Source organism: Oryx dammah, unplaced genomic scaffold (assembly GCF_014754425.2).
Source record: "Oryx dammah isolate SB20612 unplaced genomic scaffold, SCBI_Odam_1.1 HiC_scaffold_14, whole genome shotgun sequence".
Classification (NCBI taxonomy): Eukaryota; Metazoa; Chordata; class Mammalia; order Artiodactyla; family Bovidae; genus Oryx; species Oryx dammah.
The window spans coordinates 13,410,950-13,426,943 of record NW_024070198.1 but is presented as its reverse complement, the minus strand read 5'-3'; the positions used below and the strand labels follow the sequence as shown (position 1 = coordinate 13,426,943).

The following is a 15,994-nucleotide window of genomic DNA, read 5'->3' as shown; positions in this document are numbered from 1 at the left end:
TTCCTCTTTCTTCTGTATTCCCACAAGTTGGCAGTTGGATATAGAGGCCTGATTAGATTCATGTTTATCCATTTTTGAAGAAGGCTTCATAGATGGTGATGTGTTCTTTCGTCAGGGGGCATATAATGTCTAGTTTGCTCTCTGTTTATGTTGATACAACCGTCCTCAAATGCATCACCCCTGTAATTTTAATTCTGTTACTTTTTCTCATATTGATTTGCTTGAGTACTACTATAAAAAGAAAATCTCCTTTTCTGCTGTTTGGCTCCCCAGTGGTACAGTTATAGAAAAAGTAAGATAAATGTTTGATTCATTCCCTTTATTTACCAGTTTTCAAAATATTGAGTTGGTTCCCTGGCATCTTTGAATGATGACTAATTTATTTTTTTTTAGTATCTTGATAATTCATAGATATAAAAATATTTGATATGGTTTAGACTGCTTAGTCATTTATTATTCTCCAGGTTTTTCCATGGCTTTCATTAGTACCTTTTTTTTTTTTCCCTTGCTAGGAAATGTGTCTATGGAAAACTAGAAATTTAAGTGTACAGTTGCTTTATTGTGACATTTAAGAGGCTTTCACTTCAAGTCCCCTTTCTTTAGTAACTCATGTCTCACACTTGCATGTCCTTACCCAGATGCAGAAGAATTGTCCTTTTTTAATTTTTTAGGAAGATTTATAGATCTCCAAAGACTTTGGTTTCTTCCAGGATTTTTAGAAGATTTCTATAGCAAGAAAAAAGAGCTTTAAAAAAAAAGATTATAATAATTCCAAGTAACTAACTGTGTAGATATATTAAACTAACCTTCAGGATCTTGGGTTTTCAGAGAACAGTTCAGTTTCATGGTTAGAACTAACAAATAGACTTTTCCTTGAGAACCTATGAGACATATAGTTGGAGACAACTTTGATTTCTCAAACATATTTCTAAAACTTCAAACTTAGTCTTTCCCACAGAGTGTAAGAATTCTTTAGAATTTTCCAGGAAAATACATTCTGTTTACTTGAAAATCAGCACTCATATACATTAGTACTGACTTTGTAAGCCTTTTTTTAAAAATAGGATTTATAGTCCATGTGAAGAACTGGAGAAGGAAACGGCAACTCACTCCATTATTCTTGCCTGGGAAACCCCATGGTGGGGTATAGTCCATGGAGTTGCAGTCAGGCAAACACAACCGAGTGGATGAGCACACATAGTTCTTGTAATGAAAACATAGAATAAAATTTACTGATCTTACAATATACGAAACCCTCTTCAATATCCGTTAATCACTTTTCATAAACTTCATAGCAACCCAAGTTCCTGTTAAGTAATTATTGTCTGATAGATGCTATGCTGAGCCTTAGCACAGATTATTCATTTAATCCTCATAGCAATCCTATGAGATTGGTTCTCATGATTCTTATTTATGAATAAGAAAAGTGGAGTTCAGAGAGATAAAGAAACTTGCCTGTGCCTCACAGCTGGGGTCAGGGTTTGACCCTTTTTCTTAACAACTGGGCATGTATCCATGTTGAGATATTTGTAGACTTTTCCAGGGTTGCTTAATTAGAAGATGATGGAGTCAGGATGAGAAACCCTGAATCTCCCAACCTCCAAGCCAGTGCTCTCTCCTAGCAGGCCCAGAGTGGAAGGTCCCAGTGAGTCAGCAACCCTGACAGCCTCAGTCTTCTGCTGGAGCTTACTCTTATGGTGACAGAGCCAGAAAGGTAGGATTCAAGATTTGTGTAGCAGCGTTTTAATTGGATAGAAGTGCCCTTGCTGACTTAGTGCTAAATGAGGACAATATATGTGTAGAGACTGAACTGGTATTTGTTATCCCAGCCATATTCACATTGCTGTCCACATGTAGATTCTTAGGCAGAGGAAGGTCATCTGGACCATTTACTGAGCTTTCTTCCCTACTTTAATGACACGGATCTTATGCTATATTCAGAAGCCAGGAGTCCCTCCTACAATTCAAATCATAACAGAAGTACCTTCTACTGGTTGTCTATTTTCTGCTATACATCAAGTATTATATTCAATTCTTTAATGTTTTTCCAGATTTATTATTTGTCATAAAAGAGATCAGTACAAAAGCTTTGCCCAGGTCATTCTTTACACACTACTTGAAGAAACGGAACGTTTCAAGTATAGTTTGAGCGTCTGTTGCACAATTCCCCGATTGTATTTTCCTCCCTGTTCCCAAGAGATAACATTGCCAAGTCATGCATTTATTTCTAAGCAATGTGTTGTATAGTTTTTTAGTTTTATAAAAACGGTATTTTGTAAGTAATCTCTACCACTTGTATTTTTTCATTTAATGTGTATTTGTAGGAGTTATCCATATTGGTGAGTGTGTTTCTGATAAATTTTTTTTTTGCTGCTTTCTGAAAAATTTATCGAATATATTACTATTCTTTATCCTTTTTCCTGTTGATTCAATAGTGCTGCTATAAGCATTCTTATACATGTTTTCTTGTACACAGAGTTCTCTAGGGTTCTAGGAGGGAAACTCTGGGAGTAGAATTACTGTGTATTAGGATATGTACATCTTTAGATTGCACAGATATTGCCAAATTGTTTCTTATAGTAGTTGATCCAGTTTGCACTCCCTTTTGCAGCATCTGAGTTCTCGTTTCACCACAATGCTTGGTATATCATCAGACTTTTATTCTATTAATTGGTTGTTAAATATTAGTCTTACACTATTTTACACTTTTTTTTTTTTTTTAATTTGGTGTAAGTCTCCCAATGTCAGGACAGCAGATTGAGCCTAAGGAAGTCTTGTTCAAGGTCATGTAACCAGAAGACGATTGACCCTGGATTAATTGATAGCTCTACTCACACCAAAGCCAGTGCTTGTTCCTTTGCACCTCCCTACCTGGGGATGATGGCTCTGATAGTAACAGAGTCTGCTCAGTAATTTAAGTATTCTCTGTGTTATGTCCTGCTTTTCTGTTCATTTCCTCAACTATTTCTTGAGAACTTCCACTAGCTAGCCTTCTTGTTTTTAAAAAACTTTTTAAAAAGATTTAATAAAAGGCTTAATCAACTTAATAACTAGCCTGACTCTTTGGCCCATTTACTCCTAGTATTCATGTTTTTCTGTCAATGTATTAAGAGCTGACTATCTGACCCCAAGAGAGTCATAGTGGAGACCATTTCCTCTTTCTAATTCAGGAGTGTCTTAGGATACAGGACTGGCATTCTGGGCTGTGTTCACAAATGGACCAGAGTTCCCTTCTATCATTACATATTAGAAAGCCTGGAAACATCTAGGTAGCAAACAAATGAATATGTGGATTTCACAGAATGGAATCTTTGTGGCTAAAAGCCACTTTTCAGAGCAAATGTGATTGAGTCTCTAGCCGTTTGGCCAGAGATACAGAATCACTAGATTTTTGTGCTTTTAGGTGAGCCAGGTTGCTGTTTACAAAATAGCCCCTTTGGCTCATTTTTCTTTTTAATTTGTTGTTGAAATATTGATATAATAAATATACTGAAAAGTGTGTGTGGCTCTGACAAATTATTGTGGTTATTTTACTTTTGCAGCTATTTGAAAAATCTATTGAATGAATATACTGCTCTTATTTATATACAGCTCGTTGAATTTTCAAAAACCACAGCAGACCACACCAGTCAAGAAACAGATTGCCAACACCTTTTTGTACCCATCGGTAGGCATTCATTATCCACCTACCCGAGGATCACGTCTATTCTGACTTTTTATGACTAAGATTAGTTCAGCCTGTTTTTGTGTTTTATATAAATAATACAGTGTCTCTGTGTCTTGTGTCCGGCTTCTCGCATTAAACCTGGAAGCTGTGAAATTCCTCCACGCTGCTGCATATGAACAGTGGTATTCATTCTTGTGCAGTGTTGTATTCTGCTGCGGCCCTCTGGCCCCTTGTACTATAGCATTGTCAGTATTGTTCCAGTGATACATATCTTAGTGTATTCAGGGTATAGTCACGCTTTATCTTTGTGTTGGTTTTTTTTTGTTTTTTTAATCTCTGTTTTTATTTTTAAAATGTTTATTTATTTGTTTGGCTGTGCTGGGTTTCAGTTGTGGCAGGCAGGATCTTAGATCTTCACTGTGGCATGTGGGATCTAGTTCCCTGACCCAGGATCGAGCCTAGGCCCCCTGCATTTTGAGCACGGAGTCCTAGCCACTGGACCAACAGGGAAGTCCCTATCTCTGTGTTCTTAAATGAACCTAAAGATAAGGGGTAGGGATTAGAATGGTGAGATATTCGGGTATATTAAAATCAAAGCAGAATGAGCTAGAATCAGTCAACCTGAAAGAATTTTAAGTTCTATACAGAGGCCATACCCTTTGTCTTTATATATTTTGATTTGAGGTTTTGTTTTAAAAACCACTATATGGACCAGATTGTGAATAGGCACATCAGCTCACACTTGACACTGAAAATGTGATTTCTGTCTAATGCTGTCACACTTATATCCTTGAAATAAAATGTGATTTCTCCAAGCTTGGGTGTCCCAGTGTGTCGATTTTAATGCACATAGTCTAAGAATCTGTGCTTTGCAGTGTAAACGAGTAATGAAGCTCTAGGGCCTAGTCTCCCTGGAACTGAGGCTTCTAGAACCTTCATTTAGTAAAAAAGGGAGGTATATACTCAAATTTCACCTTAATATGAGAGAACTTTTAACCATTACCCAGAAAAGGAGCTTTTTGTTGTTGTTGTCCTTTTCTTTCTGTCTTTCTCTGAGGAATTAGGACTCTGGATACTTTTTAGATCATCTGGATCCCTCAGGTAGAATGAGGGGATGTTTTAGGACCTCAAGTAGAGCAGATCTGGAGTGGAACTGGATCTTCCTTGAAACTGAGAGGACTGGTAAAGAACCTGGAAACTTGATTAGCAGGCTGCTGCCAGTGAATATGAGTACATTTGATTGCTTTCTAACTAGAAAAAGGTTACTGAGTACTTGCTGGACTGTTTCTTGCACACTCCACTAGATCTGTTGATTGAAGCATTCAGGGCATGAATCTTGGCTAAGAGTACAATGCAGCTCTTCAAGGATAAAGACTGGATCTGAGAACGCCATCTGGTGGCTCTCTCTGGATCCCAGTTTAGTGAAAAAGAGATTCTCTAAATGCCAGTTCATCAGCCATTATAATAACCCAAGGGGGGAGAAACACATTGAGAATATGTTCTGCCAGGAGCCCATTTAGTAGTTTAAGTGGGAACAATAAAAGTTACTATACTAGATTTTAAGATATTTCTAGTCAAGATGCCATTTTTAGAGAGATACCAATTACTGAAATTCCACCTCCCAGCCTTTAAATGGCAAGACCTTTATTAGAAATGTGGTACTTAGAGAGTTTGACTATTTGCTCTTGACATGCACATTTTATCCTAATTGAATTAGTTATTAAATTTCATAATAGATCTCATAGTGGTACTCTGTATACATCGCTTGAGACTTCGAAGAATGGCATTGCATCCTATTTTTACCAGTCTAGATCAAATTCATGAGAATTCATATCACAAATTTAATGCTTCAGCCAAGAATAGTACATTTCTTTCCACAAGTAACTTGGCAAGTTCCAAAAAGATCCCTCTGTGACTATGTTCAATTAATTTTGGAGCTACCTAGGGGATTGGAAATTAAAGTGTGAATGGAGGACCTCATTTTTGTCTTGTAAGTGCTCATAATACCTACCACCTCATAGGAATTTTAAGAACTATAATTTTTATAAAGTGCTTCAAGTTCCAGAGGGAAAGCTCTATAGATAAAATTTTACTAGTTTGTTCTATACTGTCCTGTTTATCCAGGTTATGGTCAAACATACTTGACTAATCATTATGAATGTGTTTGTTTGGACTCTGTTTTTTAAGTTTACCTTAAAGCAATGTTAGTAATAATTATGAAGCTTTAAAATTCACATATTTTGCTTTTTCTTAGAAATGTTTTTCATTCCTTTTAGGTAACAAATATACTCTAGAGACTAGACCGAACCAAGAAGGCATTGATGTAAGACAAGAGCTCCTGAAATTCCATTCTACTTATTATTCATCGAACTTAATGGCTATTTGTGTTTTAGGTCGAGGTGAGAAATCTTAAAATTTTTTCATACAATTGGATTATCTGATTTTCCATTTTGACTTTTTCAAAGTATTGGAAGGAAAGATATAAGATATTTCCTATTATCTGTTCAGAGGCTTTACAGATGATCTTCTTGGAGAAAATGTGGAGGGGAATTTGTTTTTAACTCACTGTGTTCTAAAAAGAAGCTTGTTGTTCAGTTGCTCAGTTGTGTCTGACTCTTTGCGACCCCATGGATTGCAGCATGCCAGGCTTCCCTGTCCTTCATCTCCCGGAGCTTGCTCAAACTCAGTCCATTGTATCGGTGATGCCATCCAACCATCTTGTCCTCTGCCATCCCCATCTTCTCCTGCCTTCAATCTTTCCCAGCAACAGGGTTTTTTCTAATGAATTGGCTCGTCTCATCAGGTGGTCAGAGTGTTGGAGCTTCAGCTTCAGTTCAGTTCAGTTCAGTCGCTCAGTTGTGTCCGACTCTTTGCAACGCCATGAATCGCAGCACACCAGGCCTCCCTGTCCATCACCAACTTCTGGAGTTCACTCTGACTCGTGTCCATTGAATCAGTGATGTCATCCAGCTATCTCATCCTCGGTCATCCCCTTCTCCTCCTGCCCCCAATCCCTCCCAGCATCAGAGTCTTTTCCAATGAATCAACTCTTCTCATGAGGTGGCCAAAGTACTGGAGTTTCAGCTTTAGCATCATTCCTTCCAAAGAAATCCCAGGGCTGATCTCCTTCAGAATGCACGGGTTGGATCTCCTTGCAGTCCAAGGGACTCTCAAGAGTCTTCTCCAACACCACAGTTCAAAAGCATCAATTCTTCGGTGCTCAGCCTTCACAGTCCAACTCTCACATCCATACATGACTACTGGAAAAACCATAGCCTTGACTAGACGGACCTTAGTCGGCAAAGTAATGTCTCTGCTTTTGAATATACTGTCTAGGTTGGTCATAACTTTCCTTCCAAGGAGTAAGCGTCTTTTAATTTCATGGCCGCAATCACCATCTGCAGTGATTTTGGAGCCCCCAAAAATAAAGTCTGACACTGTTTCCACTGTTTCTCCATCTATTTCCCATGGAGTGATGGGACCGGATGCCATGATCTTCGTTTTCTGAATGTTGAGCTTTAAGCCAACTTTTTCACTCTCCTCTTTCACTTTCATCAAGAGGCTTTTTAGCTCCTCTTCACTTTCTGCCATAAGGGTGGTGTCATCTGCATATCTGAGGTTATTGATATTTCTCCCGGCAGTCTTGATTCCAGCTTGTGTTTCTTCCAGTCCAGCTTTAGCTTAGGAGATTTTAAATGGGGACCTGAAGAAAATACAGATTAATATCAGTCGTTGGAAGTTGAAGCTTCCTTGGTGACTCAGACGGTAAAGCGTCTGCCTGAAATGCAGGAGACCCAGGTTTGATCCCTGGGTTGGGAAGATCCCCTGGAGAAGGAAATGGCAACCCACTCCAGTACTCTTGCCTGGAAAATCCCATGGACAGAGGAGCCTGGTAAGCTACAGTCCGTGAGGTTGCAAAGAGTCGGACGCCACTGAGCGACTTCACTTTCACTTTTGGTGCTCTACGCATATAAAAGCAAGAAAAGGAAGTATAAAGGACAAGATTGAGAGATTTGACCTTATAAGATTCAGAAAACTAAAAAATCAAAAGGCAGATGATTATAAACTAGGAAAACTATGAGAAAGCAACAAAGGTTTGATTCTAAAAGTGCAAATTAATGATAATATGTTGTTTCCCCTATTAAATTACCATAATCTTGGTTTGGATTTTGTTTTAACTAATACCCATTATGAAGAGAGGTATTCTTTTGTGTTTGTTGTGTATACAATTTATGCAATTCCTCCACACTTTACAGAGGAGAATTTAAGATGCATCACCCTTAAAAAATACATTTTTACTTCTAGAAGTGCAGTCTAAGAAAATCATCAGAGTTGTTCAAACAGGTGATACACAAGGATGTTTCAGTATAGTATTTGTTAGTAAAAAGTTAGATGCAAGCTAAATGTTCATTAATACTAGATTAATAGTGATCTTATAGCTATATCATAGAACATCTTACAGAAAATAACATCCCTTTTCTCACTTTCTTATCTCCCAGCTGCTTTATTGTTCTTTAAAACATTTATCAAACATTTATCTTTTAAAATTATCACACATTTAATATTTAAAAAAATATTAAATATTCTCTATTGTCTGCTGTACCAGAATGTAAGTCACTTGAGAAGAGAAACTGTTTTGTTCACTGATTTGTCTCGGTTAGTGCTTGGTACATCATAGGTACTCAGTAAATAAATATTGAATGAATAAATAGTTTTATGACAGTGTATTAATAGCATGGGAAATATTAATAATGTATTAAATAGAAAACAAAAGCACTCTATAAAAATGCTATGTGCTATATGATCCCATTCAGGGATTTCTTAAAAACTCTAATAGACGTAAATGGGATACATAAGACAATGTAGAAAAACATACCAGAAATGTAATAATGTTCTATAGTAGTTAAGAGTTCATGCTCTTAGAGTCTGAGAGCTTGGGTTTGAATTCTTAACACACCACTTACCCAGTGTGTGGCTGTGAGCTAACAAAGTTACTTCTGTTCCCTGCTCTTCAGTTTTTGCATTATTAAAATAGAAGTGGTAAGAATAGTGGTATGTCTCTTCAGGACTAGATTTCAAGATCCCAATCCTTCGCCATCCTAGCTGAGAGGGTATCAAGTTGACATCTGCAGGGATGGCAGATGAAAAGGCTGAGAAGCCAGATACTAAGTAGAAAAAACCTGAAGCCAAGAAGGCTGATGCTGGCAACAAGGCTAAAAAGGTGGAAAAGGTTAAGGGGAAGCCCCACTGCAGCCGAAATCCTGTCCTGGTCAGAGGAATTGGCAGATATTCCCGATCAGCCATGTACTCCAGAAAGGCCTTGTACAAGACAAAATAATCAGCACCTAAATCCAAGGTCGAAAAGAAAAAGAAGGTTCGTGTTCTTGCTACTGTCACAAAACCAGTTGGTGGTGACAAGAATGGTGGTACCCGAGTGGTCAAACTTCACAAAATGCCTAGGTATTACCCTACTGAAGATGTGCCTCGGAAACTGTTGAGTCATGGCAAAAAACCCTTCAGTAAGCATGTGAGGAATCTGCGTGCCAGCATCACTCCTGGGACCATTCTGATCATCCTCACTGGGCGCCACAGAGGCAAGAGGGTCGTTTTCCTGAAGCAGCTGGGCAGTGGTTTGCTACTTGTGACTGGGCCTCTGTCCCTCAATCGAGTTCCTCTGCGAAGAATACACCAGAAATTTGTCATTGCCACCTCCACCAAAATCAATATCAGTGGTGTGAAAATTCCAGAATATCTCACTGACACTTACTTCAAGAATAAGAAGCTGCATAAACCCAGACACCAGGAGGGTGAGATCTTCAACAGAGAGAGAGAGAAATACGAGATCACAGAGCAGCGCAAGCTTGATCAGAAAGCTGTGGACTCCCAAATTCTGCGAAGAATCAAAGCTGTCCCTCAGCTCCAGGGCTACCTCCGCTCTGTGTTTGCTCTCACAAATGGAATTTATCCTCACAAATTAGTATTCTGAACTTCTTGCAAAGAACCTAATTAAATAACTTGTCATTTCAAAAAATAAAGTAAAATAAAATAAAATGGAAGTGGTGCCTCATATCTGTTGTGAGGTTTAATTGATGTAATGCAGAAAAAGTGCTTAGTACCTGGTGACACCCCAGTTCAGTTCAGTCGCTCAGTCATGTCTGACTCTGCAACCCCATGAATCGCAGCACGCCAGGCCTCCCTGTCCATCACCAACTCCCGGAGTTCACTCAGACTCACGTCCATCGAGTCCGTGATGCCATCCAGCCATCTCATCCTCGGTTGTCCCCTTCTCCTCCTGCCCCCAATCCCTCCCAGCATCAGAGTCTTTTCCAGTGAGTCAACTCTTCCCATGAGGTGGCCAAAGTACTGGAGTTTCAGCTTTAGCATCATTCCTTCCAAAGAAATCCCAGGGCTGATCTCCTTCAGAATGCACGGGTTGGATCTCCTTGCAGTCCAAGGGACTCTCAAGAGTCTTCTCCAACACCACAGTTCAAAAGCATCAATTCTTCAGCGCTCAGCTTTCTTCACAGTCCAACTCTCACATCCATACATGACCACAGGAAAAACCATAGCCTTGACTAGACAGACCTTAGTTGGCAAAGTAATGTCTCTGCTTTTGAATATACTATCTAGGTTGCTCATAACTTTTCTTCCAAGGACTAAGCGTCTTTTAATTTCATGGCTACAGTCACCATCTGCAGTGATTTTGGAGCCCCCCAAAAATAAAGTCTGACACTGTTTGCACTGTTCCCCATCTATTTCCCATGAAGTGATGGGACCGGATGCCATGATCTTCGTTTTCTGAATGTTGAGCTTTAAGTCAGCTTTTTCGCTCTCCTCTTTCACTTTCATCAAGAGGCTTTTTAGCTCTTCACTTTCTGCCATAAGGGTGGTATCATCTGCATATCTGAGGTTATTGATATTTCTCCCGGCAATCTTGATTCCAGCTTATGTTTCTTCCAGCCCAGCGTTTCTCATGATGTACTCTGCATAGACGTTAAATAAGCAGGGTGACAATATACAGCCTTGACGTTCTCCTTTTCCTATTTGGAACCAGGCTGTTGTTCCATGTCCAGTTCTAACTGTTGCTTCCTGACCTGCATACAGATAGATTTCTCAAGGGGCAGGTTAGGTGGTCTGGTATTCCCATCTCTCTCAGAATTTTCCGCAGTTTCTTGTGATCCACACAGTCAAAGGCTTTGGCATATACTCCATAAATGGTAGCTGTTTGTAGCATTCCATAATCATGAGATTGTAGGAGACTTTTGTTTTCTTTTTTTCTTTTGTATTTCTAAGTTTTTTAAATTGGCAACTGTTACTTTTGTAGGTAGAAAATAAGCTCCTATGTTTATTTTAACTTGATAATAGAATGAGGATATAAAATGGGTCCAAGGAGAAGACTAAAAAAAAAAAGTGTGTGTTATATTCTGTGTTCTTTCTAAAGGTAGGAAAGTCTGGAGTGTAAAAACAAAAAAATTCACTTGGTATTTAGAGCCTAGTCCTGGGAATAGGTTTCTAAGCGTATTTTTGTTCATGTCCTCCTGAGATAAAACACATGATTTCAGTTAAGCACTTGCTGGGCAAGTAATGACAACAGGTGACTCAGACATGAACCCTGCCCTCAGTGTTCTTGGTTTAGTGGAAGTGATGGAATGAGCATCTGAAAGAAACAAAGAGTTTCTTTGTTCCACTTTGGTCTCCTGGTGTGACTTGAGTTCTATGCTCAGCTGAGCGGATTTGATGACAGGTCTGGGAGAGGTGTCCTTACAGTACAGTGGTATGTGGAAGAAACAGGATCTCTTAGAGGATTTATAGTCTGCTCCTCCTTCTAGGAGGAGGGAAGAGGAAGAGTAACCAGGTGGCAGAATCTCTGTCACAAAGGGACAAAAAAGTTTTCTCTGTTTTCCCATGAGGCCCTCTCTCTAGTTGTGGCAGCACCAATTACCTGGACACTTGACAAATAGGTAGCTGTCAAGTGGAGACCCTAGGATGGCCAAGTCCTGGTAATATAAAGATGAATGGGACTCAGTTCCCTGAACTCTGGTAGTTCACAGCCTAATGGTGAAGACAGACGTTGCTTTATGGTACAATTGCCTTACCTTTAAAAAGCTACACAGTGAATTTGTGCTTTGAAAAGGAAAGGCATACCCTAGTGGAATCTTGCTGTAAAGGGCCCCTCTGTCATCAGCATTTCAGGTTGACAAGTCATTGTTGGCCACCCCCCTTGTTTCCAGTTACTTGTCCCATCTGTCTGTCTCTTTAGGTCAGATGTCTCTGACATCTTTTACTCAAGATACACCCACTTCACTCCTGAGTTCACTTGTCCTGTAACAGGCAGCCACAGGCTGGGCCTTTTATTTGGCTCTGGAAACATTAAGGTTCTTCATACAAGTCCAAAAAATTGAAGTAAAAATGCATATGTTTTATAAATAAAGTGCACATACCCACATTCATAGACCTAAAAGAGAGCTTCACACTGTATATCTAGACAGTTGTCAAATAGTGATTAAGTGTTTTGTACAGAGTTCATGGAGAAGTTCAAAATGGGTCATAGAATATTGAGAGAAATTTCTTATTTGATTCAAATGCTTTCTGACAATAATAAGTGATGAATGTTTACACCACTTATAAATAACCTATTTTTGAGGAGACAGAATCAAGGGGAGTGGTTATCTTGTTTATAAAAAGATAACCTTTTCCACTTTTTTTCTTTTTAGAATAATAGTAATACATATGCATACAAAAAAATTTGTCCCACACAGAAATATATAAAAATGGAAATCAATTCTTCTTCCTATTCCCACCTTATGAGCACTGTGCCGTCTTCAAAGATAGTTACCTTAAATCATTTTTTGTTATAATTCCAAAAGTAGAGTTTCATTAATAGATTTAGATTGATATATATCTGTTAAAAAATTAAATGAGATTGTACTACATGACACTGAAATCTGTAGTTTTCACTTAACAGAAATTTGAGATATTTTCATGTCAGCCCATACAGATCTCCTTCTCATTGATGACTACCTAAAATTCTAATGTAGAGATGTCTTATAACATGTACACATTGATAGATGCTTCAGTCACTTGCAGTTTTTATTGTTTTTATAAAAACGGTACTGCAGTGAACATCCCATCTATATAACTTTATAAACTTTGCAAATACTGTTCTCTGTAAAAAATATAGATAGATGATAGCATAGAAGAATTTCACACACATGGCTATATAATCTTACCAACAATTATAAATCTTTGCTTGAGTTTGACAGAGTGTGATACAGAATCATTTAATGTTAGACCTTGGAAGAGACTTGTGATCACCCTCCCCAGCTTTCATGTTTCATAGAACCTGGAGTGCTTAACCAGTTTGTCTAAATGCTCTTTTGACATAATTTGTTGGTGTTAGAGTTGGGTTAGAATCAAAGTCCTCTGATCCCCTGACCCAGGATTCTTCTCACCGTTTTATACTATTCTCCCACAAAATCAGTTACTTACAGATGCTAACATTTGACTTTTACTAATAGGTTTTAGACTGTTAAGAAGTTAATGTTATTGTCTATCAGCCAGTGGTTTAGTATGTTTCTGTTGGAAATTGTAGATAAAATAGTTTCCAAATGCCACTAATTATTCTGTAATCCTGAGATTTTTCAGGAGATCCTAAGGTCCTCCCCACCAGCGTTATTGAGATATAATTAAAATATAACATTGTATAAATTTAAGGTATACAACATAGTGATTTTATATAGGTACATATATAATCCTAAGGTTTTAAATACTACCCACTAGATGTTATGATTAGTTTAAGTTCTGTTTCTGTTGTCTGTTTTCTTGTAGAATCTTTAGATGACTTGACTAATCTGGTGGTAAAGTTATTTTCTGAAGTAGAGAACAAAAATGTCCCATTGCCAGAATTTCCTGAACATCCTTTCCAAGAAGAACATCTTAAAGTAAGTGCATGTATTGCTAGTATTTTTTTTTTCTGTTTTAAATTTATAGACATAATGTATACCTAGTTTGCCAAAGAGTACATAGAACATTTTAGAGGTTTCATTATTTATATGGTTTTTAATATTTGTCTGGGTAGTCAAATGAAATCAGTTTCACATATACTAGGGACATGCATCACCAAAAAGGTAACAATACGTTCTGATCTTTTCATGCTAAAAGTAGTTTTGGTAGCTATAACCTTGGCAGACTGTAGAAGCTGTTAAGCAGTGCCAGAAGGCAAGCATCCAAAAGTATTGAGCCACATGGTCCAGGGGACCAAACATGGACCGCATACCAACTGTAATGAAATCCCACTAAGAAAGAGCCCAGGTCATTTATTTCTGTTTGGTCAGTATAATTTTCTCTGGCAATTGATTCTCTCCTCAATTTGGGATTCCTCTGTGAAAATCAGGGTTGTTGTTTGTTTTAAATCAGTATTCTTCATAGTTTGTAAATTTTTTTTTTCGGTAGGATTTATACATAGCTAATCTTTGGTGGTTTGTTTTTTTCCCTCAGCAACTTTACAAAATAGTACCCATTAAGGATATTAGGAATCTTTATGTGACATTTCCGATACCTGACCTTCAGAAATACTACAAATCAAATCCCGGTCATTATCTTGGTCATCTCATTGGGCATGAAGGTCCTGGAAGTCTGTTATCAGAACTTAAATCAAAGGGTGAGTCTCTTGGGTCCCAGCTTATGAGGGTAGTACCCCATCTCCATCTTTTTTTTTTTTTTTTACTCTGGCTCTCATTTCTGCTAAATATTTCCCTGTGAAGGGATATTTTCAGATGAGACTATTTAGAGTTTATGAGAGAGTGAGGTGATGGTTGTTAATATGCTTTTGTTTTTTCTTTGGGGTTTTTGTTTTTGTCTTTTTTCATAATTTGTTTTACCTTTTTGGTACTGAGCAGTGAAGTTTAAATATTTCAAAAGATATTGTGGCCCATGTTTTAAATAAGATAAAGGTTAAAAAAAGTAAATCTCATATTGTATATTGTTTACCATCTCTATGAAATGAGCTGAAACATTTATCTACTCTTATCCATCAAAGGGTGTATTAATACTAGGATCAGTCAGTAGATTTCCAAGGTTCCTTTCCACTCAGACTCTGTATATAGCACTTAAGCACAGTAGTCTACTCTTGATTTGGGAAATGATTTGAGGAGTCCCCAAAAAAACTCCCAACCCCCAAAATTCCTTGAATCTTCTGCAGTGCCTGAAATTGCTTTTCTGAACTGATTTTTGCCCAGTCTTTTCTGCAGAATGCCCTTCTAGTCTCTTGGGAATGTATAGAATTTTAGAAGAAAATTCCTTGTCTTAAAAGAAGACACAAGCAATCATGTTGATTTCCTTTAAATGTTACAGGCTGGGTAAATACTCTTGTTGGTGGACAAAAGGAAGGAGCCCGAGGTTTTATGTTTTTTATCATTAATGTGGACTTGACTGAGGAAGGATTATGTAAGTATTGGCTATTTTTGAATGAAAATTGATTTTTTTATGATTAACTTTTATTAACTTATTTATGCTCTGGATCTGTTTTTTTTGTTGTAAATCTGTAAAGACTTTAATTCATACCGTTTTATCTGTTGCAACTTGGCCTCCATTTCATGGCTGATTTTCCCTCCTTAACAACTGATCATTATATTGCACTCGTAAAATGTGCACTTGACTTTTTAGTTACTCATTTATTGCCCCTTCTGTCACAAATCCCAGATCTTGGAAGGCCATGTATGTGGGACCCTACACCTAGTCACAGGGAGGTGAGAAGTCCCTTTCTAAGGGGGATCATCTTCTACTTACCTGACTTACCTTAGGAGTAAGCCCCTTGCTTTGAAGGATTTGAAGACTGAATGGCTTTTAAGTGAACACTTTTTTTCCAGTACATGTTGAAGATATAATTTTGCACATGTTTCAATACATTCAGAAGTTACGAGCAGAAGGACCTCAAGAATGGGTTTTCCAAGAGTGCAAGGTACTTTTGTTTCGCCAAAATTTTTCTTATGGAAAGTTTTCAAGAAACAAGTATATGTGAGTTAATTTAAATGTAAGGCCCAGTGAAATTTTTAAAGTTTTTATTGTTCCTAATTTAAACTCTAAACTTTTGAAATGCATAGTAGCTTTAGTTAAGGCCTAGTCTTAACTAGTCTGATTGGTTACCTGACGTACAATTAAGGGTTAAGGCATCAAGTAGCCTCTTTTTAGGAGGAAAAGGAAAGAAACAAATAGATTGCTTTTCTGTCCCTGAAAAGAAAGCCAGGAGTTTCTTGAGCTTTTATGTATCAGTGTTTATTCCAGTCCTCTGTCTGAAGCTGTATCTAAAATTTGTATTGAACTCTCAAA

The 15,994-nt window shown here is 37.8% G+C and overlaps 1 protein-coding gene and 1 pseudogene across 2 annotated transcripts in view; both read left to right on the top strand.

Moving 5' to 3' along the window:
- Nucleotides 1-15,994, top strand: part of IDE (insulin degrading enzyme) — a 95,992-nt gene that overhangs the window by 44,719 nt on the left and 35,279 nt on the right. For both annotated transcript variants that reach the window (XM_040254527.1, XM_040254526.1), the window contains exons 5-9: nt 5,944-6,066; nt 13,496-13,608; nt 14,165-14,327; nt 15,020-15,112; nt 15,535-15,626. In XM_040254527.1, the coding sequence (XP_040110461.1) occupies nt 5,944-6,066; nt 13,496-13,608; nt 14,165-14,327; nt 15,020-15,112; nt 15,535-15,626 (584 nt within the window). The remainder of the gene's footprint in view (nt 1-5,943; nt 6,067-13,495; nt 13,609-14,164; nt 14,328-15,019; nt 15,113-15,534; nt 15,627-15,994) is intronic.
- Nucleotides 8,787-9,698, top strand: LOC120873694 (annotated as a pseudogene).